General features: G+C 37.0%; 2 protein-coding genes and 1 long non-coding RNA gene across 5 annotated transcripts in view; 1 reads left to right on the forward strand and 2 right to left on the reverse strand.

Annotated features, from left to right (window-relative positions):
• rbm25a (RNA binding motif protein 25a) lies at window positions 1-18,513 on the reverse strand. 3 transcript variants are annotated; one of them, XM_073873399.1, is made up of 18 exons: window positions 18,372-18,513; window positions 13,371-13,491; window positions 12,910-13,013; window positions 12,738-12,787; window positions 11,709-11,879; window positions 11,356-11,413; window positions 10,998-11,158; window positions 9,654-9,836; window positions 8,611-8,694; window positions 6,574-6,806; window positions 6,162-6,273; window positions 4,174-4,263; window positions 3,836-3,909; window positions 3,192-3,718; window positions 2,737-3,044; window positions 2,566-2,664; window positions 2,434-2,482; window positions 1-715 (listed from the first exon to the last, which is right to left on the reverse strand). In XM_073873399.1, exons 3-18 carry the CDS (start codon window positions 12,992-12,994, stop codon window positions 624-626), a joined length of 2,376 nt encoding a protein of 791 aa, XP_073729500.1. In that variant the 5' UTR covers window positions 12,995-13,013; window positions 13,371-13,491; window positions 18,372-18,513; the 3' UTR covers window positions 1-623. The 3 variants fall into 3 exon arrangements, with proteins under 3 accessions (XP_073729500.1, XP_073729501.1, XP_073729499.1); XM_073873400.1 differs by lacking the exon at window positions 18,372-18,513 and adding an exon at window positions 16,107-16,183; XM_073873398.1 differs by lacking the exon at window positions 18,372-18,513 and having other exon boundaries at window positions 13,371-14,307.
• On the forward strand, window positions 15,177-22,967 carry arg2 (arginase 2). Its single transcript, XM_055170396.2, has 8 exons — window positions 15,177-15,622; window positions 15,719-15,791; window positions 18,391-18,565; window positions 18,670-18,829; window positions 18,953-19,047; window positions 19,300-19,404; window positions 21,616-21,752; window positions 22,047-22,967. The coding sequence occupies exons 1-8, from the start codon at window positions 15,512-15,514 to the stop codon at window positions 22,232-22,234; spliced, it is 1,044 nt and encodes a 347-aa protein (XP_055026371.1). The 5' UTR covers window positions 15,177-15,511; the 3' UTR covers window positions 22,235-22,967.
• Window positions 22,733-27,175, reverse strand: part of LOC129416142 (uncharacterized) — a 9,617-nt gene continuing 5,174 nt past the window's right edge. Inside the window, exon 4 of the long non-coding RNA XR_008635181.2 lies at window positions 22,733-23,886. This is a non-coding gene — a long non-coding RNA (uncharacterized lncRNA). The remainder of the gene's footprint in view (window positions 23,887-27,175) is intronic.

A 27,175-nucleotide genomic window follows, 5' to 3' on the forward strand; every position in this document is an offset into this window, starting at 1 on the left:
TTTAGAAAAATCAAACATTTTAATATTTAAAGTTAAAACAATCACAATGGAAACAGATCTGCAACTTGTCTGGTATGTGCAAAATACACTGCATTCAAAAGATTCCCATATGTATGTATGGCTTCATTCGGCCTGTTTATAGGGGCTAAGAAGTGTTTCATCCTCATTTAAACAGTATTTCTCAAAAATGCAACCCTCGAGAATGTCATCTGATTCTGTTCATTAATTAAACCAAATAAGAAGCCAAGAGTCCAGATTAAACTTTGTAACACAAAGAGAATTCAATAAAATCTTAATTAAACTTAAAACTTCCTATTCAAGCGAATCAAATGGAAAAGAGCCAGCCAAAATAAACAGCCCATTTAAACATAAAAGCAGGCTTTAACTTTTACAATTTTGGCAATGCTGTCGGACAACACATGCAGACACACGCAAACCAGTTTCTCCCACACACACGCACACACACAAGAGAATAGGAAGAGCGGAAGTGCAGCAGTCTGTATAACTGTGGTGTTCATCCACCGTACTTTAATTTAAAGGCATTCAAGCAGGAGAGAGAGCAGTCAGGTCACTTGAAACTCTCCTGCTTCTTTCAAACACTCTCAGTTCAGCAGATCTCTGTGTTATTTCACCAGGCCGCTTTTCTTGGCCTCGGTTTCATAGATGAGAAGTCGCCACATTTTCACTATAAACACTTCTGCCTCCTCATCCAATACCTGAAAGAAAAACACACCTGATTATCGTTAGTGAAATAAAATAAAAAACATAGAAAACAGTTCACCCTAAACCCCTGGAAAGGTCTTACCATAGTCCCATATTAAAATGGATGTTTGAGTTGACTTTATTTTAAATCACCTTGCACAGACATATCTTAACATATTTCAGTGCCATTGTTTTGCCTCAAAATGCACACCAGTATTGTTTTTTGTAAGGTTTGTTTGTAACTACTTAAATGTCCTAATATAACTACGGCATTGTCCTGGATTATATATACACTCACCTAAAGGATTATGAGGAACACCATACTAATACTGTGTTTGACCCCCTTTCACCTTCAGAACTGCCTTAATTCTACGTTGCATTGATTCAACAAGGTGCTGAAAGCATTCTTTAGAAATGTTGGCCCATATTGATAGGATAGCATCTTGCAGTTGATGGAGATTTGTGGGATGCACATCCAGGGCAAAGCTCCCGTTCCACCACATCCAAAAGATGCTCTATTGGGTTGAGATCTGGTGACTGTGGGGGCCATTTTAGTACAGTGAACTCATTGTCATGTTCAAGAAACCATTTTGAAATGATTCGAGCTTTGTGACAAGGTTCATTATCCTGCTGAAAGTAGCCATCAGAGGCTGGGTGCATGGTGGTCATAAAGGGATGGACATGGTCAGAAACAATGCTCAGGTATTGCCACCACCGGCCTGCACAGTGGTACCAAGGCATAATGGATCCATGTTCTCATTCTGTTCACGCCAAATTCTGACTTTACCATCTGAATGTCTCAACAGAAATCAAGACTCATCAGACCAGTCAACATTTTCCAGTCTTCAACTGTCCAATTTTGGTGAGCTTGTGCAAATTGTAGCCTCTTTTTCCTATTTGTAGTGGAGATGAGTGGTACCCGGTGGGGTCTTCTGATGTTGTAGCCCATCCGCCTCAAGGTTGTGCGTGTTGTGGTTTCACAAATGTTTTGCTGCATACCTCGGTTATAACGAGTGGTTATTTCAGTCAGAGTTGCTCTTCTATCAGCTTGAATCTGTCGGCCCAATCTCCTCTGACCTCTAGCATCAACAAGCCATTTTCGCCCACAGGACTGCCGGATGCTGGATGTTTTTCCCTTTTCACATCATTCTTTGTAAACCCTAGAAATGGTTGTGCGAGAAAATCCCAGTAACTGAGCAGATTGTGAAATGCTTAGATCGGCCCGTCTGGCACCAACAACCATGCCACGCTCAAAATTGCTTAAATCACCTTTCTTTCCCATTCTGACATTCAGTGTGGAGTTCAGGAGATTGTCTTGACCAGGACCACACCCCTAAATGCATTGAAGCAACTGCCATGTGATAGGTTGATTAGATAATTGCATTAATGAGAAATTGAACAGGTGTTCCTAATAATACTTTAGGTGAGCTATATATATATATATAGCTTATACTTTTGTCTGAATTATGGCATTGGAAATATTTATATATATCTTAACTGGAATTGAGAGCAGAATGTGTACTTTCAGAAATTCTTATAAAATATTGTTAATATAAAAAAGCAAACCAAGCTTAGTTTTAAGACCTTTAAGGAAAACAACTTGTATTTAGTGCTATAATATAACCTTGACATGGTTTTGACTTGTTTCATGACATTTGCCCAGTAACTAAAGCACAGACTCAGAATAAAGTATGTGTGTAAATATCAAGATATTTTTATAAGTGCTACTTTCCATGGCAACATCATCCAGAATGCCCTCTGGTGTGCTGTGAGCCATGACCTGCAAAAGAGAGAACACATTTTAACACGGAGGAAAAAAACACAAAATTACAAACCTATTGAGATCATGACACCAACACACACCTTCGAACACACAAAGTCAACAAGCGTGGCTTCTTCCTCTCCAATGTACTCTATGATTTTTTTATTGATCCATGGACGGATCCTTCTGTCCATTAAAGTCTGTGTGTGAAAAAAAGTGTCATCAATATTTCCAAGCGCTTTACATTCATCAACATTATAGTTTTTATTTACCATGTCCACCATGGTCCAATCCAGTGGATAGTTAAACAGCTCTTGTTTGACTGTGGGGATTTTTTCAATCAGGCTCCTGACATGTTTTCGTTTCTCTTCTGTGTTAACGCCAGGCCTTGACCCCGTGACCTCCGTCCCATCTAGGCCCAGACCTCCCCTTTCATCCTCACTGTAATCCAAAGGTACCAGCTTTCTCTTTTTTGGTGCCTCCTCCACCTCCTCGTCATCATCAAACTTATTAAAGACACTGTCCACTGCAAGAGCTTTCCGTCTTGCTGTCTGTGGCATTTTAGGACTACCTACAGCACCTAGGAGAGCAGTTTCATGTTCAAGAAGAAGAAAAATCGCAGTTAAAACCACAGCTTGTGCGTTATTTTAGATACCAAATGAAGACTTCATATGGTTTTATATGTATATATTAAAAAAGTTGCCTCAAATGTCAAATAAAACAGCACCCAGTTTGAGACTAAGGCCTATTTTAGGCCTGTGCTCCTCTGTGGGTGGCGCCACAGGCAAAGAGTTCTCATGTAAAGGAATGATAGCCTTGGGCGATTCGCTGCCAGGTGAGAGGGGTGTGGCATTGCCACTAGCAGAAGAGATGGAGGTTGCCGTGGTAACAGGTCTGAGTGTGGGCTTCAAGCATGGCTTTGCTTCTTTATCATCATCGTCATCCTCATCTTCCTCTCGGTCTGTGATGTTATTATCAGAGGAGCACGCATCTGGTTCTGCATCTACTTTTCTTTGATGCTCCTCACAGGAGACCTCCAGTACCTTCTCATTCTGTTCCTGCTTTAGAGAATGCTGACGTTCCCTCAATGCCTCCTGCTCTATCCTCTGAAGTTCAGCATCAGGGTCTGGATGTCCCTCTGCTAGAAGTCTCTGCCTGATCTCCTCCAGCTCATCTTTTTCTCTCTTTCTGTCTCTCTCATCCAATTCCACCTCTTTCTCTCGGTCCCTTAACCGCTTCTGTAATGCACTACCCCTGAAAGAAAGAGGATGGAGATTTAACCGTATATTATTCATTTGTAAGAAGTAAACAGATTTGCAGCATTCATCAGCATAACCAAATGAACCTGACAGTATTTGTATGGGTTTGTACCTGTAGTATTTTGGATCATCTCGGTCATCATCATAATCCTCCAGGAATTCTTTCAGACGCTTGGCTTCTTTTGTCTGCAAGAGAGTAAATAATAAATCGCACCTGCTAATCGTGTCATTTCTTTGCATGTGCTGTCTGCATTGGTTTTGCACCAATTTCCTAAAAGCGTCTACATCAGATAACTGAAATACAGATTTGTAGGCTTGCTCTAAGTGCTGTGTTGTGAATATTGCAATGACTTCAGTATGATTTTTATTAGGCCATTAAATGAATAGTTTATCCAAAAATTCTCTCATAAGTTACTTATCTTCACCATCTAATTATTAATGGTACTGTACCATCTCTCTGTGTTTGTCCTCTTCTCTCTCCGCTTCTTTACTGTAATCTCTTGATTTTTTTCTCTCTCTGATCTCCCAGTTCTTTAAGCACTGTGACAAAGAGACAAAATGTTCAATATTTTACAGTTCAGTTTGTGCTGCATTTAAAAATGAGGGCAGATGATCTAAAAGCAGCTGCTGAGATTGAAGCAGTAAGCTGGAAGGCCACAGGCTTTCTCTTAGCAGCTTTGGCAAAAAACAAATACAAGTTAGAGTTCTTTAAAGTGGCCATATACTACACTACAAAATAAAGTGTTGGGTTGTTTTTAACCCATAGTTGAGTAAGTATTGGATAAATAAACCTATGCATACAAAAGGCATATTTTTAAGTCAGGAACAGTATGTTTAAAATGTTTTGTTTATTGAACACATTTCAGTACATTTTAATTTTTTTCACATTATTGATATACCCATTTAAAAAATGTCCTTTGGTACAAACAATCACTGTCAATTTGCCAGATAGGTTTGAATGCGCTCCCTGTGTCATGCTGATAGTTTGTTTATATGATAAAATTATAATCCTGAAAATTGTTTGAAAGCGTAAAACAACTTTACCATAAAAGTAACATTTGAGAAGTATAAACGTAAGAACAATAATTTCATAAAAAAGCATAATAACAATAATAGACCACCTTAGCTTGCATTTATTAAAACTATTACAAATATCATGTTTACTGTTACTTGTTAACTACTTAATAAAAGGCCCTTGATTTCAGTTATAGTAACTTGACATTTGAGAGAACATCCAAATTGTTGGAAAAAAGTTTTTCAATTTCAATCCTAACATCCCAACAACTACTGATATTCATGAAATTTGTTAATAGGAAAGGTTTCGAACATAAAATAATAAGTATCTTATTTTGAATTTTAAATAATCTAAAAATCCAGATTTAGAAGGTGTCCAGCATCAGAATTTTTAAAAAGCCCTTGAAGCCTTTTTTTGCACATATAAGAATAAGATCTGAACTTACTATAACCATTATTTTTAGAGGATTTAAAATATTTTTTAGATTATCATTTTAAAAAATTATCATTAACGCAACATGATATTACATTGAATATATGCATTTACAAACTCATGTTTCAGTAATGAGAACTCAAAAGTTGTCAAAATTTTAACTTTTATCTGGAGAGAAAAAAACATGAACTGCATCTGGTAGCCATCTTGAGTGTCACAGTCAATTATGTCCCTTTCAACATTTTTTTTTTTTAATATAATGTTAGTTCCTTGAAGGCTTAACAATAAATGAAAATTGTTGTGGAGGATGAGAAAATTGATCTTAGACATGTTTATATTCCTTATTATTGTCTCTACATTTACCAATGATCACCAAATACCACATGTTTCCTTACTGTAAATGTTTATTATAGTATAACATGCACTGAAGCTTTTAATTTTTTAGATTTTTTATTTATAAACATTTCAATGTCAAAGAACCCAAATCCGGTTATGGACACATTGCGGTAATGAAAATTTTCCCCTTAAATGTGGAAAAAATTGGTTTGTATGATTTGAAATCATTTGAAAGCATCATTTTCAATAATCTGCAAAATAGTAAATGAAGAGATGTTTGTAACTGTATGATTCTTATTTTGATATCATTTACTTTTATTATCAAAATTTTCATGACACTTCATAAGTCTAATTTCACAAGAATCACCCCGTTGCCTTAAACTTCTAATTTTTTTGGACAATTGACCCGCATGCCATTTTACAAGTTTGTAAAAAAAAATTATTATAAAAAATACTGATTTTTTTTAACCAAATAGGATTTATAGTTTAAACGTGACACACGTCATAAATGTATCAAGTTATTTTTATAGTACATAATGCCCCGGACACAAAAATACGCATGCCATGTTATTGGCCCCTTAGATTTAAACTGATAAGAGTGGGCTGAGCAATAAATAGTCACAGACATATAAAGGTGCATGTAAAGATTGAAAACCTCCTGATAGGCTGCTTCTTTATCACGTAGCTTTCTCTCCAGCTTGCGGCGTTCGTATGCTTCCTCCTCATCCTCTTCTCGCTCTTTTTTCTTCTCTTCTCGACTTCTCTCCCTTCAAAACAAAAATGCGCCCACACACAACATTCATTGTGCACATTAAAAACATGCAATTACACTGCATACAAAAGATAAACAACACTTATAAGAGACTCTAAAATGTTCTAAACACGAGTCAAGTACACACTTTCCTTAAATTGTCAATAGCTTTTAGTTGATTTTCTAGGCTGCAAAATTCAAGAAGAAATATTCTTATAATTTTGCACGACTATTAAAACCATAAAATGCATATATCAAGATCTTCTAAATTTGACAATTTTTTCTTTAAAAACAACATGAAATAGGTCAGGAGCACCTTGATCTGCTTCTGTCTTTACTGTGATCACGACTTCTCTCTCTCTCTTTCTCCTTCGTTCTCTCACGGTCTCGCTCTCTGTCTCTCTCCTTCTCTCTTTCCTTCTGCCTCTCTTTCTCACGTTCCTCTCTATCCCGATCGCGCCGTTCTTTCTCTCGTTCTCTCTCTTTGTCTCGTTCTTTCCTCTCTTTCTCGGTCTGCAGTCGTTCTTTCTCCTTCTCCTCCTCTAGTTTCTGCAGGGTTCCAATGGGGAGAAAGAGAAAACAGAAAGATTAGTTCGCAAAAGCGCGAGAAAGCGCATTTAGAACAAGGCCAAAGTTCAAGAATCTCCCTGGAAACAGAGTTAAAATAATGACACCAGTGTCTCAGTTTGATGAAATCCTATAATATTAACAAACAGTATTATAGAGACTGGAAAAAGACTGCTTGCAATTCCAGTGTTGCTTTCGCATAACTCACACAGAAAGCATTTTATTTTGTAGAGACACTTCAACAAACTGTAATACATAGCATTCTATACAAATACATTGACTTTGGTAAAATGAATGAAACAGAGAGGCGGAGTCTCACCCATGTGCTGTCTTCTGTTTCTCATCAGGCCCCAGCAGACTTAACAAATATAAACAAATAGCAAAACACAGAGATGCTGACCGTTCAGAAAAGAGATATTACAGAAGAAACTGAAAGTTACAAATGAACAGATAAGACATCTGCTTTACTGAATGATTGAAGTGTTACTCAGCTCTGAAGGGTGAACATTGAAAAGACACAACATGCAATGAGAAACAGAAAAAAATGAAATGGCGCAAAAGATTGTATGGAGGCAAATGAAAAATAAATGGTAGAGTATTTTTGGTGAACTTACCTCTAAATAATCACAGACTATAGATTTGCACACTTCTTTTTGTTTATATTTTAGCGTTCATTTAACAGAGTCATGGTATTCAATTATTTTTTGTGATCTGGGTACAGTTAAAAAAATCTTAAATAAAAAGAAAGCAGTTTCAACCTATCAATATGTATCAGTACCACACAGAAACACAGAGAGACAGAGGGAAAGAGAAGTAATAAAAGTATCTTACCTGAAAATCTTCAGTTCTTCATGTGCTGTGAAAGGGCGCCCCCTTCAGACTGCAGTGAAAAGTACTGCAGTGGTTATTCAGTACTGCATTTTTCGGCATGATGGAGGACTCACAAAAGTTCACTCGTTGCAGGGTTTCCAAAAGTTTACAAAATGTGGCGTAGTAAACCTGAGCCGAACTCACTCTTAATATTACAATTTTCATATTTCGGTCTATTGATGAGTGAATTTTCATTTTAGTAGACTATTTTTATACAATATATTTGCATTTATGTTTCAGTGATTTGTTATTTATCTGTGACCCAGAGACAGTTGCATCTTTGCAAGTCCTCCAGAAGGGGGCGCCCAAGATATGTAGGATAGTAAAGGAGGCTCAACTTACATCTCTATTCCAGCATCTCTATTTCCAAACCTCTGTGATTCATCTCGCTTTAGTCACCATATGACTTCTACCGTAATGGTGGGGTTTAATGAATAGATTAGCTTTAGTGGGAGGTTTACAGTTTGTTCATGCACTTTTTGTGTGGTAAATCTAAACTGAAGTGATTTGTTGATTCAACTACAACTAACTACTATTTCATGGTTTTGTTTGCATGACATATAAAAGTTTCTATTGTTGAATTTTATGCTAAGCCAGCCAGAAGAAAAAACACTAAAGAGGCATTAAAGACATGTTTCTTGGTTAAGAAAAATAAAGCAAGTGAACTGTAGGATTTACCATGGAGATCTGCATCAATTGGTCAAAAAAATTATCCGATCTCTTTGACTGTCTGTTTATCATTTTTAAATCCATGGTACATCCACGGATCAAATTTATTTATGTGAATCCTATAATCTATTAAGGTGCTTAAAAAGTCTTAATTACATTAATGTGGATTTAGAGAACACTAGATATGACTGATCTCAGTCCACAGGCGGAGAGAGAGAGAGAAAGGAGGAGAAAAGTACTGCATTACCTTTTGTGTGTCTCTGAATTTGCTAATCTCCCTGGAAATCAGGTCTCGCTTGTCCTCTTCCAACCCCATTGCATTTATATCATCCTGGGGTAAAAAGAGAAAAATAAATAATTTCGTCCCAGCTGACAAAATCAACCTTAAAACACATAATAGCAAAGACATGAGATGGTTCAGTAACTATTAGAGCATCTTGGTTGTGGGTTCAAACCAGGGAACATAAATACTAATACTAATCAAATCTATACATTGTATATACACAGATTTATAAGATAACTTATTTTTGGATTAGGTATTTGTCCAAAAACCAAATGCATATAAGCACTAATTGTGTATAGACCCCTTCAAGGTTTGTAAACATTGAATGACTATCGGGTGCACGCGCAGCATTGATCTTTGCATTGTCACAGTCTGCACATTTAATTGCTTGCAGCCACAGATGTTGTATTTTTTGTTTTTGAGATTCTTCAGAAATCCCGAAAAACTTAACGGCAGACCTGGTGCGATTTTCAAAGCCCACGACGCAAGTAGGCATTTTTGACGATACAGAATAATACGCAACTCAATCTACTGTAATGACTTTTCTGACCCCGACATGCGCAGTGGGAACTGCCTGTGACGTGAACTGTGAAGGGGTCTATATGGCGGCATGTTAGTATATAATTGCATGTTGGTTATGTGTGTCTTGTTTCTAAATGGCCTAAGGCCGGGATTAAGCCGTTTTGAAGTAAAAAGTATTTGATAAACATATAATACGTGCAGAGTGCATTCGGTCAGTATCATTATCTAATTTTTGACAGAGTTGGCAGTTAGTAGGTTTTACATCAGAGCTCTTCATGTGGTGTTGAAGCTTCAACATATTAGAAGGATAAAATTATAGCATTTTATTTGTTTGTGTTTAACTGAAAAAATGAAGTTATACATATCTGGTATGGCATGAGGGTGAATATATCAGAGAATTTTCACTTAAGATTATTACACATAGTGATGAGAAAGATGTCAAGATGGAAAGAGATGTCAATACAGTTACCATGGTACCAAAATACCTCCTTCTTATCTTTACGTTTCTTGCGTTGATGGCCTTCAGCATCCTGTGAGGAAGCAGTGAGCTCACCGGAGTACTCCCTGATCAGGCCGTCTATGGTAACCTTAACTATCTGATCTCGCCGTTTTGTCTCCTCATCCAGAACCTCCTCTTCCTCCTGAGCCTCGTCAGCAGTTTGAGGGGCCTGTATGAAAGATATGTTTTTGTATTACATTTAATATTTATCCGTTTACCAACTAAACCTGAGATTGATACACAAGTAGCTAATTCTATCACTGATATTTAACATTAAATACATAGGGCCCTATCATACACCTGGCGCAATGCACAACGCAAGCGTTTTTTGTTAGTTTCAGCCTGACACAGTTATCATTTTCACATCCAGCGTCGCGTTGTTTAATGTGAGTCAATGGGCGTGCTGGTCTGAAAACGATGTGTGTTCAGGTGCACTGTTGGCGCGTTGCTATTTTGAGGCAGTCAAAATTGACTACGGCATTGACCAACTAAAACTTAGTCTAAAGTGCAAAGTCAATGGTGCAATATTGTTCGTGTTATTTAAAGAGCGTGTTATATACGGGACGACAATGAGCATTTGCTTATTACACACAATTTTTTTGCTTTAAAAAAGTGCTAATATTTATTGCATTTATTTGGATTTTTTGAAATGCTACCCCCGGATTTATTGTATATGATTACTTTGTACCTCTGGAGTATTTTTACTCATGCAAACCTTTTTTAGCATATTTGTAAAGTATTCTTATGGAAACCTTTTTAAGATTACAGTGATCATGCATCATACTTTACCAGCTTATTTTACTTAATACTCCATGACTGAAATAACGACTTTTAAAGAGAATCAAAGTCTTAAATAATCATTATAATGAATAAAACATAATGCAATTTTTAACATCAATCTTAAACTGGTGGTCTTCTTCCTCTGCTTACAATTTTTCCGCTTACAAACTCTGCCATGTAAATAGGGAATTGGCATGGTGCAAGCGCAACTAGCTTTTAAAGGGGATGGAAGATGGAAAATCTCATTGGTTTATTGTACGTTACAGCCAAAACACACCCATTACTTATTACAAAAATAGAAACAATCCTTTTAGACTGTGCGTCAGGCGCATAGACCATTTTTCCCGTTGTTAAACTAAATAGCAAAAGTGGATTCGGACACGCCTTAAGTACACTTGCGCCATGCACTTTAGACCATGCGCTTAAATCATTTAAGTAGGGCCCAGTGACAAACTTCTTGTATTGCATAAAAGAAAACTGTTTAGGTTCAAATAAACACATACATGTAAAATGATATGTAAAGAATGTATTGTGTGTGAGGCCAGCTTACTCCATTTGCTTTCTTCTGACTAGCCTTCCAGGTGTCTAGCTGAGCTTTGGTCTTTGCATCCACCTTTACAAGTAGCTTCTTATCACCCACTTGCATCTCATGAAGCAGTCGGAGGGCTCTTAGCGTGGACTCTGGCTCTTTGTACTCACAGAAACCAAATGCTACACACACAAAAAAAATAACATTCATACCAAACAATATTGGCAGATAATGTACATTTAGAAAACTAAGATGTAAACATATTTTTAAACATGTTTGTAACCTAGAGTTATGTCACCAAAAGAAGGTTCGGAAGTGGGGGTGGACTATAGAAGATTGACAGGTCATAGTCTACACCGAAAATTAATATACAATTTACCTTGCAGCTTTCCAGAAGCCCCCTGGACTCTTTTCCAGCTGAGGACCAAACCACATTTCTGCAAAAAGTAGAAAAAGGGCAAACCCTCACTTTGAGAGGCTAACTAAAGAAACCTTCTCACCTTAACTTACAGCTTACTTATAACATTATCTATTAACGTTTAAGGTTTTACATACTGTAATTTCATTAAGCATACCTTCTTCTAATACTTTACAGCAGTGGTTCCCAACCTTATTTCCTTTTATGAGCGGAACATTTTATACATCTTTATTTGAGCTCAAAGCACATCGGATCCTGCGCCCCCCTTAGGGGGCCCCGGAGCCTAGGTTGGGAACCACTGCAGTCACACTTACCGCCAGTAACTGTCGAACAAGCATATCAGAGGCCTTTTCTGAGATATTCCCCACAAACACTGTGGTGGTCGGTCCGGTACCATCCTCTGTGTCCGTGGTACGAGTGGGTAAAACCTTCTTAAACTGCCCTGTCAGTTTCTGAACCACTGGCACTGAAGTCTGTACAAAAACCTGTGGTGCATTTCAGCAACAAACAGTAGCACATCTTTTAAACATATATATAATGTAGTGTAATGCAATGTAACCTCATCTCAATGCATCTAATTTGTGTGATAACCTTGCTGGCACACAAAGGATAACATATGATCATGGTCAATTATTTTTTCCAGACTAAAATTCCAATATCATTTACCATGTTTGTAAAATCTAAGATAGAGTCTCATAACCTGGAGTATCAAACTTTGATTTTACTCATTAATTTTACATTGATTTCAATTTTTTACATGACCTTATTCAATAATAGATATAACAAGGTTATACAGTATTTTCACAGAAAGTCCTTTACATTATGCAAGATGATTTTATGTACAAAAACAGTAAATCACAAAAAATAGCTTTAGCTGGGTTTTCAAAGGCGGGTCACATATATTTGTAATAGCTAAAATAGATGAAGACAACGGTCAACTATAAAATTAAGGTATGATTTTAATGGAAAGGCTGAATTTTGTGACTAAGGTATGTCTCACAAATGTTAAAAATGGAAGTTGTCATGCATTTTATATATTACTTTTATATTTAAACATTTATTCATGACAATTTCTGTTGTCAACATAAAACGTGACTTGATATTTTGTTGTTACTTTTTACAAAAAAGTTTTACATAATGTGCCCCACTACTGGAAATATTGTAATAATGGAAATGTTTGGTTTTTTTACACCCTAAACCTCTTTTAGTTCCAAAACTAGTACAAGCAGGCCTGGAAATATCAATTTGTATGTTTTTTATGCTTTCATGACCATGGGAACCTGACTAACTTATTACATTCCTGCTCCAAGGAAACGAAAAGTTTTAAAGGTCACTGTTCATACCGCAGGGGAGGGAGGCATCATTCCCATAGGCACTGGTATCATTGGACTCGCTGAGCAAAAATAAAAATATTAAAATCATTTAAACAACTTTTATCAAAAGATGTAACTCTACAATTATTTCAGATTTGTTAAGAGAGCAGTGAACTGATTGCATCTTATCTGTATGACATACCTGTAGTGGGAAACCCTGCAAACTGTGTCGGGGAAATGCCAGGGGGTAACTGGGGTATCTGGTTCAGATGAGGTGGGAATGACATCTTTTGCTCATAAACTGATCTGTGAACATTTTAACAGTCAGTTTCACCAGAAAAGAATGCTTGTTAGTAATGATCTTTATCCATAATACAACATAGTTCAGAGGGAAAAACATAAAGTAGTCTTTGATGACTTAATACACACGCAGGAAACATTGTATTAACCTTCTTCTGTATAAACTGATTTGCATTACTTCTGTTCAACATAATGTGGTGAAGGCAAACTGTACTAAAACCAACAATCGCTGTAACTACATACAGTATAAGAGCAAAATCAATTACTGCGCTCCTAGTATATAGACAACTTGAACCAGAACACCGGCTGGAAAACAAACATTTCTGCTTTATATTTACACAATTACTGATGATTCAGACTCACCAATTTCGTTTTAACATCAACGTTGCGGCCGGGTCCATGTACCCGTAGCAGGTCTGTGTATATAATCCCACGGAACGTTACAGTACGGTACTTAACGTTTCTGGTTTGGTCAGGCGTACCTCTGATAATAAAGTGTACATATGGACAAACCACAGAAATAAAACAAACAGGTTTAGAACGTCTCATGAATTAGCGGTTACACGGTGGGCGTGACTTACTGGCCCATTCTTTATCTGATTGGTCAGCTTCTGTGCGTCAAAAGAAAAATATACTTGTTTTCACTCTGTGTTGTGAATTTTTTAATCTGTAGCTTTTGTTTATTTGTTTATTTTTTGATATCTGTGGTGCGTGTGTTACTTTAGGTACGAAACAATTTATTCGTTAACCGTTTAACTTAAATGTCTATGAGTTCTGAGGAGCATAGACTGTCAAAAAATAGGTTCTGAGTTACCAAGCGCCCCCTAGAGGAAGTATGGAACGTGTGTCATAATAAAAGTCATTAACATTTGTCGCCCAATGAGAAAAACACGTGGCCCGGAACTACTCTGATGGGGTTTTTTATTATTTTTTAACTACTCTGATAGATAACGTTACATCGATGCTACAGCGCCATGTACTGCACCTTTTTTATTTATTTATGCAGAAATAGTAATCTTTTTCAAAGAAGCAATAATTTCTCCCAAACCATTACTAATGCAGTTTTATAAACACATTTTTATATGCCACATATGATTTTGAAGAGGTCTAATAAATTAACCTCACAAAACACCAGAGGGAGCCAAAGTGCCAAAAATATAAACCTGGTAACCACCAGTAACTAATATTGTGCATCAAAATTAAAGGGATAGTTCACCTTAAAATGAAAATTCTGTCATCATTTACTCATCCTCATGTTGTTCTAAACCTGTATAAAAAAATTCTGATGAACACAAAAGAAGATATTTTGAGAAATGGTGGTAAACACCGGGGTGACCATACGTGCCACAACAGGTAGTGACCGTTGACTTCCATAGTAGGAATAATAAAAATATGATGGAATTTAATGGGTACTGTCAACTGTGTGCTTACCATCATTTATCAAAATATTTTCTTAATCATTTATCACAATACTTCTAAAATATTTTTTCCTACTATGGAAGTCAATGGTCACTATGTGTTTACCATCATTTCTCAAAATATCTTCTTTTGTGTTCATCAGAAAAAAGAAATTCAGTGAACTATCCCTTAACGTAGCCTGCAACTAATAAATAAATAACTAAATAAAATCTACTTTGCCTGATTTTGTATTTGCAGTTTTATTTTCATTTATATAAGTTGGTTATATAAAGTTGGTTATATAAAGTTGGATGTGTTTATATTTGTAGGATTTTAGAATTTAAAATAAAAAATAAGAAATAACCTTTTTAAAAAATGTTTTGATATCACACGCCATATAACATCAATCCATGTGGAAACCTAAATAAAAGAGTTCTAGAAATAAGAACTAAAAGTAGGTCAAAAATTTCTGTTGTCAACAACTTAACGGCTCCCTCATCATGCCTATTTGTATTCCAGGCATTTCTATATGAAATAGATATTCTGTTATCCAGTCATGGTATGGATACAAGATCTGTTTTTCCCTAAGCAAGATTAACTTGGCAAGCTAAAAACACTCCGATGACAGTGCACAGATGGAAATTTCCAACACTGAACAGGCACACCATCTCATTCCACTCGCTTTCACCTAAGCCACGCCCCTCAAAACAAACCCACGCTGAGAGCGCCTCCGATTTGCTGGAGGAAAGGTGTGTCATTGGGTCTGACGCAGGATGGGCGCTTCATGAATAGAAAAACGTGGTTCGCGCCGCTGTGAGCGGAAACAATCACTTTTATAACCAAGGCTCGCAACAAACAATTGGATGGTGGAGAGCTGTTAGATTTGGGGGGCGTTCTTGAGCCTTCACACAAAGCGTGTATCTGAGCTTCATCTCTTTCACTTCACCGCCTCATGAATATGAATTAAGTGGAAGACTTAAAGAAAAACGGCGTTAAGATTCAATAGTCACTTGAGAGGGACGAGCGAAACCAGCGACACTATTGTTTCAAGTCAAGCCTTGTATCTACTTTTTGGTATTATTGTCTAACTTTTCGGTTGAATCATAATGGCATTGAGAGTGCCGCTGTCCAGATTATTGAGATCTACGATAAGTTCCTGTCAGCAGAACCGATCGCATTCTGTTGCGATTTTGGGAGCTCCTTTTTCCAAAGGACAGGTAAGAACGGATCTTACCGTGAAATCCAACTTTACACTTTTCAAAGGCGTTGAAGTTGTATAACATTGTGATGTGATGTTATTCTTTATGATTCAGAAAAGGAGAGGGGTGGAGCATGGACCCAAAGCCATCCGGGATGCTGGTTTAGTGGAGAGACTTTCTAATCTTGGTAAAATAGCTACATAATTATTATTATTTTTTGTACACTTTTGTATTCTTTGTTGTAGTTCTTGTCTGTAGCATACGCAGTTAGCCTTTAGCAAGCTTTTAATAACATTTAAATGATAAAGGAAGTACTGGATTAGCTGTTACATCATCCTGCGGTTCCACCGACTGACCTGAGGCTACCAAAATGCGCCGGTTTCACAGGCACAGCTCACATTTTGCTTAACATGTTAGTGTTTAAGATCAAACACTTTAAATTAACGTGTTAGGATAAATGAAAGAATTTTAGATGTGTGTGTGCCCAGAACGGGAGATTTACCGGCAGCATCTGTGTGCGTCACTGCAGTTCATGTCTGCGCTGAGAGATGGCATGAGGCATCGCATCATACAAAAGTCTGGGGCTGGTTCAGTCTGGATTCTGTTGGATATTTAGTAGGGTAGCTAAATGGTGGCATAGTTTCTCTGATGTTACAGATTCAGCTACAGACTCCTGTAAATTTGTGGTTTTTAGCACAGTTCCAGAATGTGATGTGGACAGACGTTATTTTGAGTCGTCTGTGGTCAGGAATGGATGAGGTCATGGATTTCTTTGGCGGTTTTTTAACCGCTGCCACTGGTTGCGGTAGAAATAATTATTGTAAAAAGTTATAATTCTCATGAAGAACGTTCTCCTCGTCTATTGGCTGAGTGTGTGTGTGTCTCTCACATACGCATCACGTGTGCGCACCCGCGAGAGAGAGGCCAAAGTACGGCGTAAATATGTTTAAAATAAAAATGAATGCGCTAGATGTACATCACTTCTATTTATTTTTTTTTTTTTTTGACGGGCAACACTTATTATCAGCTACTTTTTAAAAACATTCTCTAAATGACTGGAAAGTTTCGTTAAAGCAAACTTTGGATGCCCTCAACGTCTGGGGCAGCTGGCTTCAGATTACTTTCCATCTTTAATATTCGTGGCTTAAATTACACGTTTCTATAATTAATAAATAATATAAACTAAATAATTAAATGTAACTTGTTTTATTTCTCTTCCTGTGAAAAAAATTGATGGGCTGGAAAATCAAACTGCAATTAAAAAACATTACAGCTCAATTGGAGTAGTATTGTGCTTAGCCTGTATTACACAGAGGTCACTTTAAAAATATATACCTCATCTTAAATTTACTGGAAGTCGCCCTGGGGGGAAAGCGTCTGCCAAATGCATTAATGTAAATGTAAATATATCATGTAAAAAAAAAGTGTTAAAAGAAATTCCTCTTTAAAGCCTTTGCTTATGTCACAAGATTCCTAAGGGAGGAATGTGCAAGTCACTTCATAGAGTCTCGTCTGCGGTCAGCTGTTTTTCATATAAACAGTGTACAGAGCCGTTACGTAATCCCACAAACTGCATGTAATGCGATCGTCCTGCTATCTTAAGCCAGAGATTTTTCCGTCGGCGCATACGAAGGAGTGGCATGCTTTCGAGAGCGCATCGGACGATCTCGCTTCACTTTTAGTTGTGGAGGATTTACTCATATTTTCGCTCAAAAGAGGATGCTGTATATATTTTGTCCATTTGGCTCAGCTATTTTAGCCCTCTTAATGTTGCATACACGGTAGGACATTTGAATGCCTGTGAGGAATAATCAAAGCATAGCCAAAAGTATGCAGCATGTTATTGCAATGTTATATGCACACTTTCGTAACAATTTGGGGGTGTAACCACCATGTTTTCATGAAATCCACCCCACAATACACAATGTCATTTGCCTTTGCTAACTTAATGATGCAACGTCTGGTTGTTTTGCATCAAGCTTGGCACGTGCTTAGTGCTGTGAAAATAACCCTTAGCACCCTATATGGCAGGAATTCTTGGCCAAACTATATCAGCACTTATCCAATGCAACAAATATAGATGTCTTGCACCCGTTCGCAACTTTTGGTTGTAAATATCAAATGCATGTGAGAAAACATTAAAAAAATTTGAAGAAGTGGCCTTTTCCTTTTGAGGCACTTCATGGTTTGATGTTCCTTGCTCACTGAAAAGACTTGGTGCTGAAAATGGTGTCAATACCAAACTAAGTCTTGAAAAAGCTTTTACATAATGTATGGCAATATGTAACTGGCCTATTTCCATACAGACATGCAAGTATTTTATGGATACATGTTTTAAAAGCCTAAATAGGGCTGCAGTGTTAAATCTATTCCTGTTAGGAGGTCACTGAATGGTACAGGAGACATCATTGATAGCTTTAGGATCTCACAGGTAATTTAACACTGTCAGTGGAGCTGTTCTGGTTCTGTCGAGCTGGGCCCCATCACCTGTTTAAATCTTCATTGGTGTCCAGCTATTGGAGCGTACCTAAGGTCCTGTATATGCCTATGGCTTGGTCAGCTCCATAATAAAATTGAGTGACACAAACAGATTCTGCAGAAACGGCTTATACTGCACTTTTGCACTTTTATTTCTTAAATCAGCATTTACTTAAAAAAATTAGTCCGGCACACCACGTTTCTTAAAAAAATGCCTTAAGTTTAAAAGTATAAAATATATTTTTATCAAAATAGTTGCTTATTTTCATAAAATTACTTATTTATTTACCTTTACTGTATTGTTGTAGATTACCCTGTGCATGATTTTGGAGACCTGAACTTCCAGCACCTGGAAAAGGATGAGCCCTTTATGCACGTCCCAAACCCGCGCACAGTCGGACGAGCCAGTAAGCTTCTGTCAGGAGCTGTGAGTGGTGCTGTGGGTGCGGGACACACCTGCGTCATGCTTGGTGGAGACCACAGGTACATACAAATTCATTATGCAAGTATTTGTTGTCATATCCCTCAGCTGGGTTATAAATTACAATATTGTTACAGTATATAATAAAAAATATTCATTCCTACAGCTTAGCTATTGGTTCAGTGGAAGGTCACGCCCAGCAGTGTCCTGATCTGTGTCTGATCTGGGTTGATGCTCATGCAGATGTCAACACACCTCTGACTTCACCTTCTGGAAACCTTCACGGCCAGTCTGTTGCGTTCTTACTTAAAGAGCTGCAAGACAAGGTGAATAGATGTCATTCATAAAATCACTTATTCAATGTAAACAACTCTGACTTTAATCCCTTAGTGTGTTCCCCCCTGACACTGATAAGGTTTGTCCATCTAAAAAAAAAATTTTTATCTTAGATGCCAGAGGTTCCTGGATTCTCTTGGATGAAGCCTTTTCTGGCGGCCAGAGATTTAGTCTACATCGGACTCAGAGATGTTGATCCCGGCGAGCAGTAAGAACATCATGTTCTGTCCTTGTCCAAAATGACATCTAAATGTTGACAGCTGTAGTCTATGTTCTGTTTATATCTGTCTGAAATGACCTGTCAACTGGAAATATAGTTTCCTTTTGTGATGTCTAAATAAAGTTTAGGGTGTAGCCAGTGTAACTACAATTGAAATGCATTTGATGTTACTGCTAAATCACCTTTACGCAATGTCAATGAAATGCAGACGGCATCATGATATGTCTTTCTCTTTCACAGTATAATTCTGAAGACGCTTGGAATTCAATACTTCTCCATGCGTGATATTGACAGAATGGGCATACAAAGGGTAATGGAGGTCACACTGGATCACCTTCTGTCAAGGTATGATGATATTGCCAAAACATATTGCCACATTATGTAACAGAATATAAATAATATTTGTCCCCGTGTAAACAGCCAGCACCAACTTGCATGGCGCCGTCTATGCAGAATATATTTCTGTATACTTTAAAACTCTGTAAATAGGGGCTAAATAATTTCTTTTCTAGAAGAAATCATGACGCCTAATACAGTACCATAAGCAGGTCCATCTACCTTAACTTGACTAGCAAGTTTGGTGTCACTTTAAACAGAAGACAGGTGCTGAGAAATCATGACACCTAATACCACAAGCAGGTCCATCTACCTTAACTTGACTAGCAAGTTTGATTTAAACTTGTCACTTTAAACCAGTGGTCTCAAACTCGCGGCCCTCCCTCCCCTCTCTGCGACCCGCATCTGCTGTCAAAAATATTATATAATTCGGCCCGAATTTTTTTTTTATTTGTTTGATGTAAACGTTTCAGGGGCAGTTCATATTTGCGTCTAAAACGTTTGTTAAATGCAAGGCTTTCTTCTTTCCAAGCACCGGGGAGTTGCGCGTCTTCCGTTGCTAAGCAAAATTGAGCTGCACTCTCCGTGACGGCAAGGATAACGGAATGCGTGATCGTATTTTAATTGCTCATCTGCACCTCACATCAAACATATCATTGTCACAGATTCAAAGGCAACACCTTATTTAGGAAGGGAGATGTGGAGATTTAATGCAACACATTGAACTACGGATGAGAAAAAGAGCCATCAGGTGCTCAGGATAAAGAAAAGATGAAGAGAAACGTGCAAAAGATAAAAGTATGTATGCAATATAAATATAGTATGAAGAATATCATCGTTGCTTGCTATGCAGTTACACATAAAGCAGTAGCCTAATATTAATTTGACTTAAAAAAGTCTTGACTTAAAAAATACTAAATAAATCAAAACAGAAACACTACCTGGTTGCAAAAAATGAAAAATAGTTAATGTATTTAGGAATTATTTTTTTGGGCAAGGTTTTAATATAAAGTTATTTAAGATAAGATTAAAAAAAGATTAAGTATTACCTCTTTCCCCACCACCATTTTTAAACAAAAACGTTGCCAGCCAGCCCCAGCATTTTTCATGATTTTCACAAAAGTTTAATGCATTCCAGAAAATGTTCTTTAAATATATAAACAAACAATATATCAAATGAAAGAAAAACAAAAAAATCTACCTTCATCCTACCTTCATTAGTTCTTTTGATCGCCTCTCAAATATGGGTAGGTTTCTTCAAAAACACACAATTTTGAGCAAAAGGCTGAGATAATTCTATTTTTTGCGAAGGACTTTTGATAGAGAAAGCCGGAAATTCTCATCATGGGCAGGGAAGCGTTTTCTCTTAATTGACGAGGTATCTCGTCAATGGCGGGGAAAGAGTTAAAGGTGACTTTTCACAAGACTTTTTTAATATGTCAAATAAATATTTGGTGTCCCAAGAGTGGGTATGTGAAGTTTTAGTTCAAAATACCATAAAGATAATTTATTATAGCATGTTAAAATTGCCACTTTATAGGTGTGAGCAAAAATGTGCAGTTTTTGGGTGTGTCCTTTAAAATGCAAATGAGCTGATCTCTGCACTAAATGGCAGTGCCATGGTTGGATAGTGCAGATTAAGGGGTGGTGTTATCCCCTTCTGACATCACAAGGGAAGCCAGATTTCAATTACCTATTTTTTCACATGCTTGCAGAGAATGGTTTACCAAAACTAAGTTTCTGGGTTGTTTTTACACTTTTTCTAGGTTGATAGAAGCACCAGACACCCAATTATAGCACTTTAACATGGAAAGAGTCAGATTTTCATGATATGTCCCCTTTAAGATTTTAAGTACATTATGTTAAATAACAGATAAACAGTATATTTACAGGAATTTTTTATGTTAAAATAGCTCTGCGGCCCTCCAACAAGATGTTAATCTCAGGAATGGCCGCAAGCCAGTTTGAGTTTGAGACCCCTGCTCTAAACAGATGACAGGTGCTGAGAAATCATGAATCTAATACCATAAGCAGCTCCATTAACACCTTTCATCTGTTTAAAGTGACAAGTGTCATGATTTTTTCAAGAAAAGAAACCACTTACCCCCTATTTACAACATTTTAAAGTACGCCTGTCATCACAGGTTGTCAACGTTGTGTGAATCTGATTATAATCAGACAGCAAATGTAATTATTTACTGATTATTAATTTTATTTTAGAAAGCAGAGGGCTGTTCACCTGAGCTTTGACATTGATGCGTTTGACCCAACTCTGGCTCCTGCTACTGGAACTCCTGTTAACGGTGGACTGACCTATAGAGAAGGCATTTACATCACAGAGGAGGTCCACAACACAGGTACAATTACACCTCTGCAAAATGCTGGATTATTTTCAAGCCTTCGTTGTTTCAATAAGGGACAAACACTGACCGTTGGGTTGTATAACTTATGCTGGGTTATTTCAACCCAAAATGCTGGGTTGAAAAAACCCATAATTTATTAGTGTATATCATTAAAATCTTTGAAATCTGTTTAGTTTCATGTCACAATTTATTTATCCCCTGAATGCATGTAAACTGAGAAGTATTCACATAGAGTTTTAAGTTCATATTACTTTTAAAACTTAATTTCATAATATAACTTGGTCTTAGGTTTACTTTCTGTGATGGACCTGGTTGAAGTGAACCCCACACAAGGAGCAACACCCGAGGCAGTGGAGGCCACAGCTAGCCTAGCCGTTGACGTCATTGCATCCGCTCTCGGCCAGACGCGCGAGGGTGCACATGTCGCCTTTGAGAAAATCCCAGAACCAAAACAGGACACTGAACTACGGCTGTAGTGCGCCGGCTAATCATTGAGGACAAAATAATATGAACCACTTTTGAGGACAAATGAACCACTTTTGAGGACAAATGAACGACTTTGCATTCCAAACCTAAAACAACAAAATGAGAGGTTTGCAGAGACTAAGCTCCAGACTAAAGCTTTAATTTCAAAGCTTCTGTAGTCTTGGTCAAAAACATTTTTTCATTTGTAAAGTGTTACATACATGGGTGAAGTTTGTTATATTCTCCTGATTAGCCCAGTTAGGGTTAAGAAGAATGCAGAGAGAGACACAAACCCCCTGATGATTTTATCTTGTCTAAAAAAAAGAAATCACAACGCCAAGATTCAATTTCAAGGCTGAGGTGGGGCTTGACTGTGGGTAAAATTTAGTGGCAGAGTTTTTGAATTTTACTCTAATTGAAATATTTTTTGCACTTTTGGACCAGTTCTGGTTTTTATTGTATTTGTATGTTTGCTTTGTTTTTCGTTGTAGTAGAAACGCTTTTAATGGATAATCTAATCCTATGAGTTGGTTCAGTTAGAACTGAGTGATATTTTAACTGTGTGTTTAAAGTAAGTTATTAGAGTATGTATTTAAATCTTTCATAGAAAAATATGTAATACACTTTTGTACTCATTCAGATTTTAATCCACAACCACAAACCAGTGTTTTCTAGTAATAAATTCATGTTCAGTTTGTTGCATTTCCTATTTCTGTGAAAAACAGAATAAACTATTTTACTGGAGATGGAATTTTGACTTGCTATATTGCTGTTATTTGCTACCTTTTGATGACCTTCTCCTAGTACAAAAAAGTTATATTTTTTATGATATATGTTTTATATGTGTGTCCTAAGAATAGAGCCAACAACCTTTACGCTGCTAATGCTGTTGTAATGCCCTACTAATAATTTGTGTCTATAATAATAATAATAATATCAGTGGTTGTATATAAAAACTTAATATCGAAACTACATCAAATGCAATCAAAAATGTATTGTTAAAGGGGCCATGGCATGAAAATCTGACTTTTTCCATGTTTAAGTGCTATGATTGGGTCCCCAGTGCTTCTATCAACCAAGAAAATGTGAAAAAGAACAACCCAGTAACTTAGTTTTGGTAAACCATTCTCTGTAGCACGTAAAAATGTTGGTCATTGAAATTTGTCTCTCCTTGTGATGTCATAAGGAGCTCTTATTATAATAATGCCGCCCCTTAATTTGCACCATCCAACCACAGCACCGCCATCCAGGGCTGAGAGAAAGAAAAAAGAATTGACAGCACAATTGAGTTTGAATTGCATCAAACCACCATCATTGTGTTCAGTGTTTGCACTTCATCCTCTCATTTGCATTCAAAAGGACACACCCAAAACGGCACATTTTTGCTCACACCTACAAAGTGGCAATTTTAACATGTTATAATAAATTATCTATGGTATTTTGAGCTAAAACTTTACATGTGTACTCTGGGGACACCAAAGATTTATTTTACATTTTAAAAAATTATTGTGACATGTCCTCTTTAACTATAAGTCAAATGACAATTGGAAAAAAATGCTTGTTGAGGAAAAGAGAAACTGACCTTGATGGCAATAGACTTTGAAGTGTATTCGGCAGCTCTGCTTTACCTCTTGTGCGGATCCGCACCGCAGTCTATTGCTATCTAGGAAGGAATTAAGATAAACAAACTACGAATCCTTTTCTATGAAACACAGATTTGCTTAACAGTGTTGTTTTGCTTGAGTTTGCAATTGATTTAATCTAAGAGTTCACCTGAAATGCACCATTACAACTTTTATCACATAGCCCTAAGCTATGCCTCATCCTTCTGCACATGACTGCTGTGCCCTGAAATGATACTGATTCTGTTTTGCTCCAACACAAATAAAAATATCGCAAGACAGCTGGCAAAATGTCACATCAAGGTGACCTGAGAATACAGGGCTTTGACATTTATGCTGTAACAGGTGTTCCTATCACCTCATTCTCAGTGATGTTTATACTTTAAACGCCTACACCCTTATTTGAGGAGTTTAAACACACCCTTTCCTTATCCAACCAGGGCTTACGAAACAAGTGACGTTTGTGTTTACTGCTATCTCTCTATCTCTCTCTCACTTGGCCTGGGGTACCTGCAGTTCGGTGAAAACAAACACACCCTCTTCAAAGAAAACCCCCTGAGCTGTTACCTTTAATTTTACAGGGTATAATAGGTGATTCTCTACCGAAATATTTTTTGTTATGCTGGTTGTAGGTCTCATAAATCCTGACAGCAATGTTAAGTGATTTAAATGTATTATTATAAATATATGAAAAGTTCAGATGCAAAACCGTCAAAGTATGTGTTGTGGAAAAAATTCTGAATGACTGTAAACCTGTCTTTTAAGTATTTTATTTAAGCGTCAAAATAATAAGGTCAATAATTTTACAAGATCTTGGGAACAATGATCACAGTAAATTTCTGTCCCAAAGCTGAAAGCCCTTCTAGGTTGTCTCAATATTTACAGCTTGAAAGGTGAATTCTCTGTGCAGAACATTTCATATTTCCTCTTTCGTAAACCTACATTTCTTAAAGGCAGGGTATCTGATCTGATCCAGAAACATTTTTAGTTATGCTGCAAAGTCTCCTCACATCCTGATAGCAATCACTATGTTAAGTTGTTTAAATGTATTTGTAGAAATGTATGTCATCTGTGAAAGGCATAGGACCAAAAAAATGTTCAACCAATCATAGATCTCGGTCCGAAGGGAATTTTGCCTTTTTTGTCCCTTATCCGTAAGCGTAATTTGAATGCCACCGCACAGCCTGTTCACGTAGACACCATACATCATCGCCGCATTCATGTGCGCTCACCTCCCGTCTGTAAACAGAGGGAGAATGGCAAACTTTTCTGATGAATTGACAACCTGCACAGGAGCCACAACATCAAAGACATCTTTTATAACAACAACAGCAATAACTGTCCGATCAGCAAAGAGCAAAAACGCAAATGAACATTGGTAACTTTACAGCTTTACCACGAGATGCAAACAGCTGCAGGAGGCAAAGGGTCTGAAAGGGTCGTTGCACTGTTTATTTTGGTAAGGTAGGTATGCGATATGTTTGTATTGAGATTGATTCAGATATTCTACTTTGATGAAACATTGTGTTGCTTATGAAATTTGTGTTCATTTACGGATCAGCGTAACGATATAGTTACTACGTCTACACAAACACGCTTTTATAATAGCCTTTATCCAACACTGGTGAGACAAATGGCCAACTCAAGCAAATAGGGTATACATGGTTAGCAGGCACTGGTGTATTTTGTTTATCTAAGGGTGATGCAGTACAATTCCTATGTATGTGTACAATTCTTTGTGCTCTGCAAATGGCAAATAAAACTTTGAACTTGAACTTGAACGTCTACACAACTGAAAGTGTCCTTTAACTAATTGTTGTTTATGTTGGTTATTTTGGTAATGTTATTCACTTTGTACTGCAAAGTTTTATCACTTGTAAATGAGACATGAAATGTGGATGTCTGATCTGTGCATGTTCATGTGTTTTGAAAGAGGCGTGACTTTGGATGGCGATTTGAATGGAGGCTGGGATCGTGATTTCATTGTCAGTCGGCTACCATAAGCATTTTTCAAAATTAGATACCCTACCTTTAAAAGAACCATTGATGATGTTTACTAGACTGAACTATCAATGAATCACTGAAATATTACTGAACTATTTGAATTATTAAAACACTTTTCGATCATTAAAACACACATTTTTGAGTAAAATGAGCAGATATATGTAAACGAAAGAAATAGTAAAACAATATATGAATAACAAAAATAAAAATATCTACTGCATATGTCTAACATGTTTTCTTGTAAATAGGCTTTTTTCATCAAGCTCTTATGTTTAGGTTCAGCAATTTCCCTTTAATGACAATAAAATGGTTATTAGTCTGAAATGCCTTATTTTCACAAATGTCACTTTGGTCATTTCATTGGTATTCAACAAATCTGACTTCCGTTGCAAAACCCTATAGGGTGGTTTCCCATTTCCCATAGCTTGAGCCAGGACTAGGCCTTAGTTTGAATAGGAAATATAACTAGTTTTAACAAACATGCCTTACTAAAAACATTACATGTGTGCATTTTGAGACAAAGCAAAGGGCACTGATGTATTTTAAGCAGGCATGGATTAATGCACGGGCCTACTGGGCACTTGCCCAGGGCACTGGGCCAGCAGGGGGCCCTGTCAAATTTACTGTGTCTATTCTTTTCAAGTAAATATTTTAATTTTAATTTTATTTTCAGTAAAATTTTGTTAAATATTGAGGAATAATGTGAATTTTTTTGCAGTTGCAAAGTATTAACTAGTAAATAAATAAATAAAATAAATAATTTTAATGTATTGCTGCGCTGTTGAAAGGGACATCTACAGGTGAGTGAAAAGCATTGCGTAATATAAAAGTCACGCGTAGAAGACGGTTACTCAAAAACCTAAACAAAAATGAGTTTAAAACCACAACCAAGTGGATCAATGAAAAGAAAGCTCAAAAGGACAGCTTTTCCTCACCATGCCAGTCAGCAATTGTGAAGGAGAATGTTCATTTTCTCTAATGGCAAGAGTAAAAAACGAACTAAGAAGCAAAATGTGTCAAAGACGTCTTTAATGGCCATTGAATGCGATCTTGTGAGGGAACTGGATTTTGATGATGTGGTGGAAGCTGAGGAAATCGAGAAAGATACCCCTCAGCTAAGGTAAATTTAAACCAACTTTTTTTTTTAAACCAACTTTTTTGTTCTAAGCTAGGGACTGGACACACCAAAGCTTTTAGCTTGGAAACTCTGCGTTTTTCAAATAAGCAAGCAGCTAGCGGGTTTTTTCCGCGCTGAAAACCGGCGCTCGGGGTTTTATTCGTCGAGAGTTCAAAAATATTCAACTTTGAGTGAAAAGCTCCGCTCGT

This window comes from Misgurnus anguillicaudatus, chromosome 11 (genome assembly GCF_027580225.2).
Source record: "Misgurnus anguillicaudatus chromosome 11, ASM2758022v2, whole genome shotgun sequence".
Taxonomy (NCBI): domain Eukaryota; kingdom Metazoa; phylum Chordata; class Actinopteri; order Cypriniformes; family Cobitidae; genus Misgurnus; species Misgurnus anguillicaudatus.

Coding starts and splice junctions, on each gene's coding strand:
- rbm25a (XM_073873399.1), bottom strand. CDS start 12,994: ATGTCATTCCCACCTCATCTGAACCAGATACCCCAGTTACCCCCTGGC. Junction 12,788..12,909: donor TGCAGGGTTTCCCACTACAG/GTATGTCATACA, acceptor ATTTTTGCTCAG/CGAGTCCAATGATACCAGTG. Junction 3,910..4,173: donor AGGACAAACACAGAGAGATG/GTACAGTACCAT, acceptor ACTCTCTTGCAG/ACAAAAGAAGCCAAGCGTCT.
- arg2 (XM_055170396.2), top strand. CDS start 15,512: ATGGCATTGAGAGTGCCGCTGTCCAGATTATTGAGATCTACGATAAGT. Junction 15,792..18,390: donor GGAGAGACTTTCTAATCTTG/GTAAAATAGCTA, acceptor GTATTGTTGTAG/ATTACCCTGTGCATGATTTT. Junction 18,566..18,669: donor ATGCTTGGTGGAGACCACAG/GTACATACAAAT, acceptor TCATTCCTACAG/CTTAGCTATTGGTTCAGTGG.